The 17615-nt window shown below is 31.1% G+C and overlaps 1 protein-coding gene across 1 annotated transcript in view; it reads right to left on the bottom strand.

Moving 5' to 3' along the window:
* Positions 1 to 2180: 2180 nt before the first annotated feature.
* Positions 2181 to 17615, bottom strand: part of LOC130451839 (ceramide glucosyltransferase) — a 58051-nt gene continuing 42616 nt past the window's right edge. The window contains exons 6-7 of the mRNA XM_056791144.1: positions 7840 to 8029; positions 2181 to 3381 (exon numbers count right to left, since the gene is read on the bottom strand). Of these exons, the coding sequence (XP_056647122.1) occupies positions 3202 to 3381; positions 7840 to 8029 (370 nt within the window). The 3' untranslated portion in view covers positions 2181 to 3201. The remainder of the gene's footprint in view (positions 3382 to 7839; positions 8030 to 17615) is intronic.

Below are 17615 nucleotides of genomic sequence, written 5' to 3'. Positions count from 1 at the left end.
AAATTAGCAAAACCGAGAGATCCAGAAGAATAGAATGGCTGGTAGACATAGAAAGGATGTCGGAATCAATAGCGACAAAGAAAATTATTGATATAAATATGGCAGGAACACGAAAAAAAGGAAGACCCAAAATGAGGTGGTATGCGGGGCACAAGGAAATCTGATGAAGGAAGGAGTTCGGGACTGGAAAGCGAAGGCAAGAAACAGAAAAGATTGAAAGGAAATTATTACCACATTATTTTTCCAGATAGTCTGTATTTCATTGTCAAATATTTAAATAAAGGCCAGTCAGGAAATTTGAGGAAATCCTTGGGTATAAAAAATAAATCATTTATTTAAATAAACCTAAAATGTTAATTGGTCGTTTTCTTTCAGCTGTTTAATTCGTAAAGAACAATTGATGAGAGAATTCCAGAACACAGATCATATGAATTTTAAAAGTGAATTATAAAAATTGAAAAAATCTACTTTGACAAACGAAACCAATAGGATGTAGTATATTATTTTCTATTACTGATAAAATTATAAAATGAAACAAAACGAGATATTCTGTAAAATATTAGTACAATAACCATTGTTCAATAAAACCTAAAATAAAAAAGTTTACAAATAATGGTACATTGTATACATTATGTATATACATATTATATACAGCCAGACTTAGAAAGAAAGAAAAAATAAACGAGGTGAAGGTAGTGTAAATAAAAATAGAAATCAATGCACAAAATGAAAAAAACCGTCCCATTTTCTCGTGTACTTTTCTAAAAAAAAGTATGTTGTACTCATGTTTTGGCTTACAATATTGTATAATATATATATGTACTTAGACTAATGGACCACTGAACCATTGAATAGTTAAGGATATTTTGAAAAAATGAAGATTTTGTTTCAGCTTTTTAAATTGGAGAAAATGTTCACATAATCAAATGTACTGTTTCAACTGTTTCTCTTATAAATAGAACAAACCTCAAATTAAAATCCCTTATTTTGTATCAATGAGAACTATGAGTTTTATCTTAACCACTGACAAATGAGATCTTGAAGAATTACTATTAAAATTTGTTACTACACGCCTAAAAATAGTTAGCATATAATTAATTTCTTAGTAATGTGAAAGTGCAAGTAAAGAAAATTTCGAGTCAAATGCCAGTATTTTACAGTGGTTATTAGTGATAGATGGGTCAAGTATTCCTTCTAAAACAAAGTCCCCTGGCAAACAGTGACATTTTACATGGCATTTCAGACTATACACCAACGCCTAATGGCAATTCAAACGTAGTAATGCTCATTATTTAATAATACACATTAACATGAAATTACTTGTTTGCTCTGTGTATAGATTAATATTTCGTACACATGTAGTAGAAGAACAGAAGAATTCAAGCGGATATAATTTTGGTTTTGTTCTCATATTAATAAAGTAATCGTTTTTCACGACTTTTCAGAACCATAACCACTTTTTCATTACCATAAATGTATGAAAAACAATTACGAAATTTTTACCTTTGAAATTCTACATTACAGGATCGTGTTTCAGTTAGCAAGAGAAAAACTACTGTCATTAAGTGCATATATTTTATCTAATCACAATCAGTGTCTGGGTAACCCATTAATTTTATTTTTTGAATTAATGTAAAATGGAAAAATATTTATTAATACCACGTGCCAGTGACTTTATGTTTGAAAATGACTTATGACCAATAACATAGAAATTCTATATATAACTCTTTCATCAATACTCAACGTTTTTCTTACAAAAGTTGTGAAATTTTTCTGACAAATCATTTGGTTAGGTTAGGTGACATTTTTTTGATAAATCATTTGGTTAGGTTAGGTGACATTTTTTTGATAAATCATTTGGTTCAACAATGTATTAAAAGGTTCCAAAAAAGAATGAACAGAGAAAAGACACTGAATAAAGGTTTATAACACCTAGTGATTTACGGTTTATATATCACTTAATAACTCATGGTGTTGGATAAAAATATTTAATGTGTAGAAAACTTGTTCTTACAATATCTCATACACATCTTATATATCTATATTATTAGATAAAAATATATTATTCGATAACTACTTTTGAAAATTTGAATAATTTGCTTTGAAAAATCGTCGAACTGAATTGTTTTCAATATAATCTAGAAAGGCATTGGATTTCTTCAAGTCAAAAGACATTTGAGTTTTGGTTGATAAAAATGCTTTTATTTCGATTAAAAGACAGATATGGTTTTGTAATAGCATACAAAATACATACATAGTTTGAAGCTCAATTATTAAAACAAAAGCTAAAACACTGGTATAGTTTTATGTACAATTGGCTTTAAAATCCACTAAAATAGTACGTAATTTTTGAATTATTATTTATTTGAGAGATATGACAGCCTTGATGTAGAATATAATAACTTCGATATACAACTTACTATTGAGACAAACTGTACATGCATAAGGTGATGTTAAAAGAAATTACAAACTAATTCTTTGGTTATCTAAAAGTAGTGAATGGGCAAAATATCACAAATGTTATAAACTAGGATTACTTATAAAATGTGGGAACTCCTATAAAAGTATCAGTAGTAAACATAAAAGTCCTACAAATTTTAAAAATATTCAGACACAAACAGAAGTTGAAAAAAATACATCTCATTATGTTAAACTATATCTTTCCTGATATTTGTAAAACTAAAATTAAGGTATAGAAAATAGTCAGTTTTTGTGACGTTTCATCTGATAAAGGCCGCAATTGAGAGTAATTTCAAAAACATTTTACAAAAAAAACTTTATTTATAGAAATAAAATTTAGTGAACAATGTATTCCTTTTATAATCTTTTCTTCATAAAAAAAATTGTGTGCTGTTGATATTTTTAAAAGTGTATTTGGTCTGAATTTTGGGCATTGCTTTAGAATATTTAAAATATGTTTTAACCTAATTAGCAGTCTCCTAAATCAACACAATGAATATGCAATTCAAAAATGTTTTCTCATTATTATAATTACTATTCTCAACCTATTTTGTTACGTTTTTACTTAAGAAATACAAAACTTTAAATACACCTCACACTAATTGAAGAAAGTGATTAAATGAGTAAATACCCAGTAAGTATATATAACTGTACTGTCAGTATTTACTTTCCCGAGAAGTACAAATTGTCTCTTAAAACAGTATATCGAAGTTATACCTAAAACAAATTCAATGTTTTTTATTAACATTTGATTCTGGGTTTTACTTCCTGTGCTATACCGCCCCAAGTCAACTTGAAGACACGATTGCGCCATCTAATTTCGGGATGACACAGAGCTAAGAGGAACAGATAAGGACCAGAACATTCACGGAACAGCCACCCAATAATAAAGTCAAATCTTTTGAAAGGTAAAGACCCATTCTAAAAAAAAAAAACAAAAATATCAAAAATATATAAATATACACTATATATATATATATATATATATATATATATATATATATATATATATATATATATATATATGGTCGTTAATTTTTTTTTAATTCACAACACATGCCTCTACACGATCTAAGTTAATTTTTCGGTATAATCATATTTTTTGGGAATTTTTTAGGAAAAATTTTATTCGAAATAGAAAAAATTATAGAACTCAAATCAATGAAAAATAACAATATTTGATTAAAATAACAAGAAGCAAAAATCTGATTCAAAAATTTTCCTAATCGATTTCGTCTATTACATAAAAAAATTAAATATACTCAAATTGATATTTTTATTTTAAAATTACATTAGCACAGACATTATTGTAATATTTAAATTTCTTCAATAAAAGCCTCAAGTAAGCTTTATTTGATATTTTTAATGCATTTTCCTCTATAATCGTCTAAGATTGGGATGAAAAATTGTTTCTGTCCTTCATATTTTCTAAACAAATTGTTGTACCCTTGCATTAGTTTACTGTTTAATTAACTTAGGTCGTGTAGAGGCACGTGTTGTTTTGAATTAAAAAAAATCCAAGAATGTTTTCATCAAAAAGAAGCTTTTAAGAGGACGTCGCAAAAAATTTTATATTTAACGACTACCCTAATATATACGAATATATATGTTATGGACCAAGTAATAAATCTTTTTATAATTCCTGGACACTATGAATAATGAGTCAAATTGGGCAATACATCATTTATCATAGTGTCTGGGCATCATGAGTATTGCCAAGTAGTTGTTGGGCAATTTGATAATTACATAGGCAGGACACGCAGAACAATAACAAACATGTACGAAGCATGTGTTACAATTAATAATATACTTATTTCAACATGCACAAATCAAAATTAATTGACATGAATTGTAGAATTGCAGAAAAATTAAAATCGTTGATAGGTCAAAATACTATTTTTTTCACTATATATATAAATAAAAAAATAGCACCTATGTATGTATATATAGATTTGAAGTCTTGTATACATTGCGACCTAAAGAATCTATTATGTCCCCCTTTCTTGCTGCGATACTGCAGAAGCCTGTGTTTACAGCTGATCCAATAATCGCACTCCTTTAAAAAGTCTAGAGTGTGTGATGGCTTCAATTGCCAGAGATCTTCGACTTCTATTTCATACGCTCCCAGGTGTATTGCACTAGAGTTCCTTAGCGTTTCACACTTCGAGAGAATGTGGATAGAGGTTTCGTCCTCTGAGCAACACAATCTGCACGCCGCATTATCTGCTAGGTTTAGCGTCTTCAGGTGTTTGTTGAGGCTGCAGTGCCCCGATAGAATTCCTGTTAGTATTCGTAGATTGTTCTTACTTAGGTTGATACATTCAGCAAATCTACTCTGGTTATAGTTTCCCAGAAAAGTCTTTACCTGTTTCAGCCATTGTAGGTTGTCCCAATAATTGGTTTTGCTTGACCAATGATTTTTACATTGTTCTGCCCTCGCTTTAGCGAGCTTACAGTTATTTCATTTCCCTTCGCTGCGGTGTGTCCCGGAATCCATTGTAGGGTAATAATATTTTTCTTGCCTAGTTCGTTCATTTTTTCTAGGCAATCCCAAACGAGTTTGGATTTTATGACAATAAAGCTTAGAGCTTTAATGGCTGCTTGACTATCGGACATGATGATGCGATAATTCCTCTCTAAATTGAACTAAACACATTTTTCAATTGCATAGATTTCTGCTTGAAAAATACTTGGTGCGCTGCCCAGGCTTTCAGAGTGTTTGGCTCTGGGCCCGTACACTCCTATTCAAGTTCCGTCTGCTGTTTCTTCAGCAATCAGCACCTAAACTAACCTAATCCTCCATATTGATTATACAATAATAATGTATGTTGTCAATATTAAAAAAAATTAATAAAAGCGCATATTTTTATTACTCTGACCAATAGGCGTCAGGCATTATTCATAACGCCCGATCAATTTAATTATTTAATTAGTTTTCACCATATTGCCTGTTCATATTGGGCATTTTTCAAACTGTTTGGGCATTATGAATAGTGTCCTATTAATCACTTAATCCATACCATAAATAACACAAATATTTTTTTTTGTAAAAGATATAATACACGTTGTGGCTAAGCTGTTCGTATTCCAAAATATAAAATGGTTATCCTATGAATACTTAACTATTTATAGTATACTATACCTATACTAGTTATAGTATACTTAATTCAAAATGCAATCGCATTATTACTGAACCAAGGAAGCTTCACCTATTATAATAATACTGCAATTACATAAAATCTAGATTGCGAGTGATGCAATCCCCTTTTATATGCAAAAAGGAGGTTTCTGACTTATTGGTCACAATTTCAATTAAGTTTCAGATGCATTTGAGTTATTATTTTAAATCAATCTGAAGCATGTAGCTGATTCTCAAATTTCAAGAAGTATTATTTATAGCCAATATTGTCAAGCTAATTATTTGTTTTTTATTGTTGATGTTCATATATAGTAATTATGTCAGACAGCCAAGCAGATATACAGATATGATTTCTAAATTGGTTTTGAAATAATTAGAAAAGCTAAATGAACTATGAAAACAATGAAGTAATATTACAAATGATACCAGCTCATACAAAAATAGAAAAAAATTGTAGAAACTGGTGAACTTATTAGAAAGAAAACTACTAAAACCTGAAACGTTTTGAGGAATTGGTAGCAAACTTTTCAAAGACATTAACATCAACTACTGGTAAAAATTGTAAGAATGGGGACAAACAGAACAAATCTAGATTTAAAAGTCTTCTTATAAAAGGTTGAGAACTTGCAGGCATGGTTCTGTCCAGCTAAGAAAGAAAGAAAAAATACTAAATATGTTCTATTTTTAAAAAACTACCCTTACTAAAATCTGATTTCAGTTAATATTATTCATGATATTCATTTCTGATAATGTGAAACGTGAAATTTGGAAAAAAATTCTATCTACTTCCTCTTATTTTATCAACAGTAATTTTTAATCTTCTTGTTATATTATCTTGACCAAGAATTCGGAAATCCTTATAGATATTAAAAAAATTTATCAAAAATCAACGATAGTATATTGCATTTTTGAACAAAAACTTAAATTAGATTAAGTCTTCTCTGTAAATTTATTTAATGAGTCAAGTCCGTTGTCGATATTTTGCTAATTTAACGTATAAGTAGAAAACTGATGATTAATGTATATTTATCCGCAGTGAACAGCTACCGCGAAGTGATGATTGCAATATTACTATGAACTACGGGACGATTATGTTTGTAGAAATGTTTTGATATCCTAAGTAGATTAGGTATCTATTTTTTTAATAAAAGAAAACGGTTCACAATAACATATTTACGAGGGTCGTCTGTTAAAAAATTTACGACCTACAAACGATATTTTTCCCATAATTATTTTTCAACATAGTATCCTTTCAAGTTTATATACTTAGTCCAGGGTTTCTCTTTGTCCACCCCTCCAAATAATAGCTAATAGCTGCTGTCTTTCACCTGAACACAGGTATGAACATTTATGTATGCAATAACGTCCTCGAACGATGAAATCTCCTGTAAGTAAAACTTTGAGATTAGGAAACTGAAAAAGCCGCTGGGGGCCAAATCTAGTGAATACGGTGGGTGATCCACCAATTCCAAGTGCAGTTCGTCAATTTTAGCCATGGCGACATGCAAGTGTGGGAAGGTGCGTAATGATGCGTTATACTCTCCTGTTACTTTCGCTATTACTTCTCCAGCCGTTGAAACCATTTTTGTCTTTTTCGGAGCAGTTTCGCCCTTTGCAAGCCACTGTCATTACGGCTTTCTCGTTTCAGAAATGTAATGGTGGCTATAATTATGAATCGACGTATAAAATCAGTCACATTTTGCTTAAACCTCGTCAATAAGGCACGGAAAATATTAATTCTGACGCACTTTTGATAAAAGTGAGCAAACGCGTCACTCACGCGCGATATCCTACGCATCCATAATTCTTCAGTCAGTTTAATGCAAATGAGTTCTTTTGATATGCCGATAGTCTTTTCTATCTATCTAAATTTTATCTAACGGTCATCCAAAACCATTTGGTGAACTCTATCGAAGATATTGCAGTTTAGACCGTCCCGGACACAGTGTCTAGCCCCTCTTTCATTTACGTTGGTTAGGTTATTGCCTTTCAAAAACAAATATTTAATAACAGCTGGAAACTCAATTTTTTCCATTTTAAGAAAAATCTTCGCAACGACCATCAAACAGAAACTTAACTCCCAAAATGAGAGTCTCTCAACGCATGCGCAAATCTATTTTCCAACGTATATTGAATAGTGCCGACATCTTGAAATTGGGGTCGGACAACCCTCTTACATGCTTCTTAATAAATTAACAGCAAGATATAAAAAATAGAATTTTCAGTATTACTTTACTCACTTGTACTATAGACAACAACATCCAGTCACACAAGAACCATACTAGAATATGAACTAAGTAAAAAACTAAAGGTTCCCATCGGAACAAAAAGCTTGCTGCCCATGCGGCACAAGCACCAATCACCATACATTCAGATAGTGGTTCAAAAATTATTACAGTTGGTAACATCGCCACCCGTAATTTAGCCCACCTGGAACAATAAACGTGTTAATTGTTTTTTATTCAATATATGGCACATATTACATAATTTATAAAAAATAAATTAATAAAACTCAAATAAATACAAGCAAAAGCCGCACCTAAAAAAATTGTCCTTACAACAACCGACTGTTATTCAAAGCGGTTAATTTTCGTTATCATGCTCATACAATATGTTGACAGTTGTGGTGTTTTGTTAGCCTCTCGTAAATATGGGTCATTTTCCTAGTAATATTTTCCCCTATTTGTGAGCTTAAACGGTCAATTTCCAATTGAAAATGTTTTAACCCCAAGAATGTGTGTTTTTGTTAATAAATTTTTACGATATTGGTCCTAAATACATTAAATAGTTTTTAAAAAACAATATTTTGATCCAGTGGTATGAGGGGAATTAAACTGAATTCAAATTTGATGAGAATTAATTTTTTGTCAATATCTTTGATTGATATTTCCATGATATCTCATTTTGTTTTTATTATGAACTGATACACAATGTGATGTTGACCCAAATTTTTAAAAATATGAAAACTACGTAAAATTTAAACGCTTATCTATTCCTATCATGAGAGTGTAATTAATTATTAAATCATTTATTATTCAATCATAAAATCACCCCAATTAAATTCGTGATAACAAATCAAGTGTGATGAAATTAGGAGAACAGTGTTAAAACAGCAAAATAAATTCAAATCGGATGTCGCCATCAGCAAATGAGTTCCATATTTCTGAACATATTATTAGTATTAAAACCAAAAAAAAAACGTGAAAATATATTCAACTAAAAGTATTTATTGCCTGGGTAATTTCTTTGCAGTCCCCTAGGTCGCTAGTGGGCAAAGCCTGTCACTCGTTGCAGAATCCAGATAAACGAACCTTCCATTGTTATATCTGTGATAACTGATATTCGCAGGCCCTATGTTCCTTAATCCACGAGTAAGGGAATTAGTCAGCAATCTAAAGCAGTTCTATTTAGTGCATGGTTGTATTGCCGAATTACTATCTGTGCAGATGATCAAACTCATAGTCATTGAAACTAGAGTTTCTTAAGTATATCAGTGTCAATGCTTAGATCCAATACACCTGAACTGAAAAGCAATTGGAATAAATACCTGTCGGAGATTTATCATTATTGTGAAGTTTTTCCTATGGGATGTATCAAACACAAACTATATCCCATAGACATGGGCCCATTACTCCCAACGTATTTGTGCTCATCTGATTGAAAACAATCTTTGGGGTTAGAAAGCTCTGCAGCTTATTTACACCAGACCTTAAGATAGATGAAGATTATAGATTATAAGATTATATCTTACACTAAAACCTGAAGAGTCAGTTAGAAGAAATAAGAATTTGTAGTCAACAACAGAAGTGATACCATGTCGAATATTAAGATGTAATACATCGTGTGATGTATTGACTTATGGTTCCAAACGAAAGTCATCAAATTAAGTTTTTTTATTTCAGCTTAGAGCTCTAGATGGGTATGTCACCGAAAATAAATATCAAGATGGCGAAAGTAAATAATTTTATGTTCATAGTACATTGGCGATTCCAGTCAGGTTGTAGATTCATATTCATTGTGATGGTTATCTATTGTGCAGTGTTTGTTTTATTTCCGAATTTTCAATAATTCTGCCGTTTACTGATTATAGTGATAATTTGCTTGGTAAAGTTTTTTAAGATTTATTTTGACTTCATTACTAAATATGAACATAATTCGTTGATTATTGGAATTAATCAAAGAATGTAAAGAGTTGATAAATTCCACTCGAGTAATGAAATGAGTGCTTTTTAAAATATTTCGAAATAATTATAATGATATTTTTTGCCTTTCGTTATATTTTTGTAGCCTAAAAATTAACAAGGTTGATACCTATTTTGAGCAAAAAAATAAACCAAAAAAAAATCTTTTGATACTGATGTATAAAGAACATAAAATAGCATTTAATTTTCGTGCTGTTAATAAAATTAAATTTAACAGTATTTTCTGACGGATGTTGAATTAGTAGTCAAGATATAGACCCCTAGATGGCGTTAATTTGTTCAAAACAAGTAACATTAATGTGAACAAACTAAATATAGTTGATCTGTGTTTATGTTTTATATTGGCATTATATTATTTTGGAATCAAAAAAGTTTTATATTATGAAGAGTAATGACACAGTCATTTATCAAAAAGTTGTTTTTAAAATTATCATATATTTAATAGGACCATATCCGGATCAGTTACTGCTAAATATGATGAAAATTATGAAATAATTACTTATATGATATGATATTAAAATATTTTGAGGAATATTTGTGTCATTCATCATATTATTTATTGCAGTAGATATGAAATTCTGTAATGATATAACCTTGAAATAGAGTTCAACAAACCAAACCGTGGTCTCAAAAACTATTGATGTCAAACATGAAATTATTGATAGTTTCCAATAGTTGAGTGAACATAACTGTTATTAACTCCGGATAAAATTTGTTAATAAGTATACAGGTGATTGAATTTATTATTTGAATACGAAGGAACACATAAATTAAATCGTTTGATACTTCTCTTATGTCAAACGGGAAACTATCAAGGAATCAACTTTATGAATACTGCGTAAAAACACCGAAATTTTAGCCACATAAATGTCAACCGGAATTTATGAAGAAGGGAAATTATTTAAAAACAACAGGAATGTAATAAATGTCTATGTAAATAAGCGAAAAACCCATGGCAAGACACCTTTGATATGCTTTATCGATCTTACCTAGGCATTTGGTAGGACCCAACAATAACAATAATCGAAAAGCATAAAAATTCTGTGCCTGAGCCAAATTCTGTTAATATAGAGTTAAAATGGCTAGGTATATGAGACAAAGAAATAAAAATAATATGCTGTGATGACGATGCAGTTATTATCTAAAGACGAAAATAACTCAAAAAAGTTTTCGTTTGAATTCCAACGCCAAAACTATTCAATATGAAAATATCTATAAAAAAAGTAAACTCCACAACAGTATGTTGGTCATCATCCCAATTGTTCGTAAGAAAGCTTCCCAAACTGGTCAATATTATGCATATAGGGTGTTTGAATAGGGGTCTGTAACTGGGCAAACACTCATTCAAAGTTTATTTTATTTGTTATCTTGGAATATATTGATTGCAAACCCGTAGTGAGTTGAAATTAGTGTTTTAATTCAATTAATCTAAATGATCCAAAGGACCGATATAGAAGATAGGGATGTGATTTCATAAGGGAACTTATACAAATTACGTAAGACATTTTTTTGGAATATTGGATATACATGGGGGTATAAGGAAACGTCACGTAAGAAAACGTGAATCTCATCATCCACCCTCATGTCAGGTTTCATAAGGAATCGGATGAATGAATGAGAAAGTTCTGATACAGATGAATAACGTGATGTAAAAAATGTAGCAATTACAATTTGATACATTTTTTTATTATATCAAAATATATATATTATGATTTAAATAACATCAATTCATAGCTACGCTTGTTTCAGATTTGTTACTGACTAACTAATAGGGTTATTCTGTACAATTATTCGTAACAGCTGTAAATTCAACATCGATGTAGTTAACATCGCAATGTTAAATTAAAATTAACATAGCGGTTAAAAATCGTATTCTGAACAATCCGACGTTGCGGTCTTGGTATTTTAAAAGAGAAAATATTATTGTATATCAATGTAATAAGCAACATTGAAACCATGCAGAATAGCATTTTCGTAACATTTATTTATTTATTTATCTTGAAACTTAACAGCGCTGTTACCGCTAAAATTTTTGTACAGAATAAGCCAATTAGTTACGTAGTTGTGAGAGTATCGTTTGTCACTATAATGGTCTTAACGATGAGTGTCATGACAGCATATTTTTTTTAAATGAATCTTCATATAACGTACCTACTTGGAAAGTTTAAACTACTTTTTTTATGAATTAAGCCATTATATAACAAAGAAAAATTATTTCCTATCTCAATCTAACGAATCGAGAATTATTCTTCCATTTTAATAGGTGTCCCAAAGTTAACCCAAGGTTTGAATTAAATAGGAAACAAAGTTTTTAGATTGAATAATACATCGGGCAAAAAGTCTCATTTCACTGACACATACACCATCTATTATCAAAATTTTTATTATCATCATTCTGCATTACTGTTGCCGAATTTCATAGCTGCTGCGTTTATTTTCCGACTTTCACAATGTAGGAAAGGTCTCATGCAGTGAATTGATTTGATTCACAGGCTGTATGGTGTATAGTACCATTCTACTGAAACCCCATATTGGATAAATAATCTACAAATTCGTTCTATTTTTTATTTTTGACAAAAATTATGACATCTGCCGCAAAGTCGGTAAGTCTGTCTGTAATTCAGCCACCCGCTATCTATTAACACTCTCGAGAAGAATCCGAACCTACAATCATCAATATCTTCAAACAAGAAAAGGTCGATCTGAAGGTTCTAACTTGCGCTGGGGAGCGATTCCTCATCGATCAAAAAGGATGATCAATGGCCAAACATAAATCGAATAATCTTTCACTACTCCCACTGACGGAAAACTCAGTCCGCCACACGTTTTCCAGACATATCTACAAGTATAAATGTGGCTCGGATTTTTTAATGATCCTCAGAAATGGGGTTGGCGACGGACCGATTACGGGAACGAACCTTCTTGCGCCACAGTCGGAACCCTGCTTCACCTGGACTTTTGAAACTTATATCGTGTCAATGTAAAGGAAAATGTGGGACTACGTGTGAGTATATAGAAGCGGAAATCAGTTGCTCTGTTATTTATTTGTATTGCAGTGGACAAACAGGCAGCTACGTTGCCAGAGTCTATATTCTACTAAATGACGAACATGATATAATGGTGATATTTTTACCACACAACATTATTTCCTTAGGTTAAAGAGTCTTCACTACTAGAAGAGTCTACCGTGGAGGAACTTTCCCAGCCAAGAACATCAAAAAATATTTATTTCAGGAGGGCTAGAAGTCAAGAAAAAAACAAAAAAAATGGTTTGTTGGTCTACACACGTTCGTTTGTTTTTTGTTGCTAAACATCTTTCACGAGAAAAAAGAACACAGATAAAAACAAATTTCACTTCTCAAATTCATGGTTTTGTCGCTCAATATCTCAATAACTATTAAAGGTAGTTGAAAAATGTAGCGAACTTTAAATGTAAAAAAAGCTGTTTCGATTCAAATGCGTTTTCAAATGTACGTAGTGTGGTTAATAAGTAAATGGAGTGAGTTTGCAAAAATCTTTATATACGCGTCAGTGACAAGTCTCAACAAGCTTTACACAAAGTTACAACTTGCTACGTCGATTCATTTTATTAAAGTACAGCTCTAATGATCACACTGAGAGCTCGAGATCAGTCGGTCAAGTTATTTTGAAAAATGTCAAAATGTCTCAAATTGAGATTCGCGCTGTAAAGTTTTTGACTAAGGAAGGATTAACCCCAACACAAATCAAAAACAGAAAAGATGCTGTTTACGGTGACTTTTCTCCATCATTTTGAACAAATAAAAAATAGTATGAGTTGTTTCGCTAGAAACGAGAAGCATTGGATGACCCACGTGTTGGTGACTACTGCAGGTAACCTTAAATTAATGGAAGAAATTATGATCGGCGCCTAAAAACAAAAAAATTACAACACAGACCGGTAATTTCATGGAGTAGCATTGGAAAGGAGAGCCCGTGCCAAAAGTAGCAAAGGTCACGAAAAGCACCAAAAAAGTGATAGGTACAATATTTTGGGGACTGCGAGAGTATCTTTTGATTGAATTCAATTAAGCAAATACAACCGTCAAGTCGGCATATTATTATGATTTACTTCGGCGTGGCAAATTCAAGGGAGGTGTGCGCTTACTTCGTGACAATACCCCAGTCCACTCTGCTCCTTTTTCCAAGGCTACTATACACGAATGTGACTTTACAGAGATTGAACATTCACCCTGAACTGACCCCATCCGACTTTTTTTGTTCGCAAAGCTGAAGGCAGAGTTCAGGTGTAAAAGATTTAACAGCGACGATAAAATGAAACAAGCGATGTACAAGTATTTTAACTCTAAAGATGCATCATATTTTCATTATGGCATAGATTTAGTCAAACGTTCTGAAAAATGTGTGGAGATATAGGAAGAATATACTGAAAAATAATTCAATAAAACAATTTTTTTCTATGTTGGGCTAAACTCATGGAGCGCACTGCGCACCAATTTCGGCAGATATCATCAACTGCAATATCATGCTCCAGTAATAGTCACAGCTTGGACAACATTATGTTAAGTATAGTCCAATGTACATGATTTTAAGGCATCAATTATTATATTATATACTATTCAAGTATTAATAGCACCCTCACGTAATGCTTCGATATTGAAATTTTAATTGTTTTTACGATAGCATTACTAGTATTATAGAAAGTTTATTTCAATAGTTTGTTTTCCGTTACAAATTGGTACATACAAAATGTTTGGAATTTAGAAAAAAAAATAGTTTGTTGGATTAAATTGACACAGTTCTCAGTTGAATAATTAGTTAAGTGCCTAAAATTAGATATTCGATAGTATGTTGTGTATTTTTTGTATTTGTATTCTAGAAAGATTGTGTTTTAGTAGCATTGATAATCAAAGGTAAAAAATATTTATAGTATAGCTAATACAAAATTACTTTTTCTAGGATGTCCTCACGGCGTTATCACATCTGTGAGAATGAAATTATTAACTTTCTTCTTACTTATGAAGACGGAATGGATTTTGATAACGATGAGGTGATAGTTCTAACTTTGAATCATTTCAAATTTTGTTTGAAAAGACAATAAAATTGTTACGATGGTGTCAAATTCCGAAAGTGAAATGCCCAAGGAGCAGGTTCGAAGTTATGACAAAAAAAGACATACGTCAGCATTCATCTGCCCAAGATAGTTAGTGAATATAATCAATACATGAGTGGAGTGGATTTTGTTGACAGTATCATGGGATACTATAAAATCTACTCTACCATTTATTGGGTATTTATTGAGCCGCATCGATTGAAAGTGACATTCAGGCTAAAAAGCACAAAGGTCAAGATCAAGGAGAACACTGGCCAGCTTGATAAGATTAAAGGGTAATAGGGTAAGTCGCGAATTCCCCAAGTGTGCAGGAGTCTCTCAAACCATATGTAAGAAATGTTGTGTAGCTTTATGCTACAATAAAATAAATGCCACTCTTCTATTTTTTGCGATTAATGAAAAAATAATGAATATATTGATTTTTTATATTTAAAAATAAGTCACAAAAAGTTGGCTATTTTAAAATTTATGGTTGTGGGTTAAAATGGGTTAAAATATTGTCCAAAACTCAATTGTTACTAAATTCTACGATGTCATCAGATTAGCAAGCATTTACTGGAAAAGGTTGGCGATTCAGTCTATATCGCACAAAACTTGATGAATGTGCCAATTTGGTATGAAAGCGATTTAAATAATTGTTTAAGAATATTGTTCTTAGAAATAATTCTTTTGTATGAATGTAAACTTTGCGTTCAATAAAATATCTCTATCAGCATAAGATAAATGACATAGCATCATTAATATAACACATGGCTCCTTATTCCAATATTTAATTATGAAATATTTCGAAATCTTGTAAATAATGAACATAAAGAAAGATTGCGCATCGTCTATACATTTATATACCTACATACATTGTGTATGTTAGGATTGTACAAATACAGAATAAATATGATTAACGGCATTCATAATAAATATAAAAAAAATAGCACTAATTTGGACTAAAAACAGTAGACCACCTATTTACAAAAGAAATTATTATAATATATCGATGAGACTATACGCGATCGGGTCAAGAAGTTTGAGACGTTTGAATTTCCCTCCTTTTAGTGGAGATACCAACACTGCTCATGTTAACAGATATTTATTATTTGATTCCAATCAAAATTTGACAAAGCTATGTAATTTAGTATGTGTTTGAGAGTAATTGATGATCTGAAGAGAAAAGGGAAAAAATGCGGAAAAACAAATCAAGACTAAACTAATATTATTCTGTGCATCTTCAATTTCAATGCTAAAAAAGAATTTCATGAATATCGTTGTGGTCGTAAGTTGGAATCTTTACATTCGAAAAAATTGAAAAAACGTTATGGTGTTGTCCGATATTGAAAATGAGCGCAATTATTATTGCATGTAAGTGAAAGTTTTTTGCAAGAATGGTTAAGCATTTGCTTACAATCGACTAAAAATGCTATTGTGTGACAACTGCGCAGTGCTTGGCGTTATTCAAGTTTTAGCGTAACCATTGAAGAAATTGAATCCACCATAACATACCCCGCGGTATAATTGACATTGACAACCTTCAAAAAGGTGAGTCAATTTCCAATATCATCATATTAAGTCGATTCAATGAGGATTGGAAAGAAGACCGCATTCAGAAAAGTTTTTTTGTACCAGAACAATGCATGGGTGAATAAATGTGCATTGTCTATGATAAAAATCCATTTATTAATCGACGAAATGATCTGTCATCCGCTCTATTCTCCGCATTTAGTTCAACTTGAACAGTTCTTGTTTTTAAACAAGAAGGAAACGGCTCGGCGGAAAGATATTCGACTCCAACGATAAAGTAATAACATGAACAAATAAATTTTTAAATTAAGTTTAAATGTATAGAACCGATGTTAATATTCATATGGAACTCGATATGTTTCATTCGTGACCTGCCCTCGTACAATTAATATTTATAATACAAATAATACAATTCATTATTCATAAGAGCAACGAAATGTGAATTATTATATTATACAAATAAGGTTAGTGAAAATATAATTTTCAATGACGTTTGTCCACAAAAGGTTTCACCAATGAAAGGAAGTCGTAAGCACGAAACAGAATTTATTTTTAATTTCAAAAAGAAATAAGGATTCATTGACAAATCCTGAAATACTTAAAATGTTACGGCACGAATATGATATTAGCAGGTGAAATAGTTCTACCGATATCATAATTACACTGGTAGACAAAAAAATGTTCTTGCTTTAACAAAAAGATGAATAGCATACTATAGTAGAATAAACCTATCTACATAAGAAAATGTCCAGAAAAAAGTTGTTACATGTAAGGTTTTTTGTTACATTAAAAAAAACACATGCCGCACAATTATACAGGTTTTTTAACGTTACGTATCCAATATATTCGTATAATTCACATTAAACATATAAAAATCCAAATATCCATGTTTTCCACTCTTCCAAAAACAGTAGTAATCCCCCATCATGGCTGGATCCCATTGTCTAGGTACCGAATTTCCATTGTTTAGATATTTCGGTGGAACCTGTCGCTCTGCTCATGGCTCACAGCTCTCACATTCTCAGAACAAAATGATAAATGAGAATGGAGGAAATTTCAATGACATTTGTTAGCCAAGCGACTTATAGGAATCAAAAGTTCATTAACTGGCTATTCGTAGTTTGCATTCATATTGTTGCCTAAAAATCACCTCATGATAATTACGAGTGAATTTCAAGCTTAAGTACTTCAGTGGCAAGTTTTTCCATGA

This window comes from Diorhabda sublineata, chromosome X (assembly GCF_026230105.1).
Source record: "Diorhabda sublineata isolate icDioSubl1.1 chromosome X, icDioSubl1.1, whole genome shotgun sequence".
Taxonomy (NCBI): Eukaryota; Metazoa; Arthropoda; class Insecta; order Coleoptera; family Chrysomelidae; genus Diorhabda; species Diorhabda sublineata.
The sequence above is the reverse complement of the archived record's forward strand: the minus strand, read 5'-3'. Positions and strand labels throughout refer to the sequence as shown.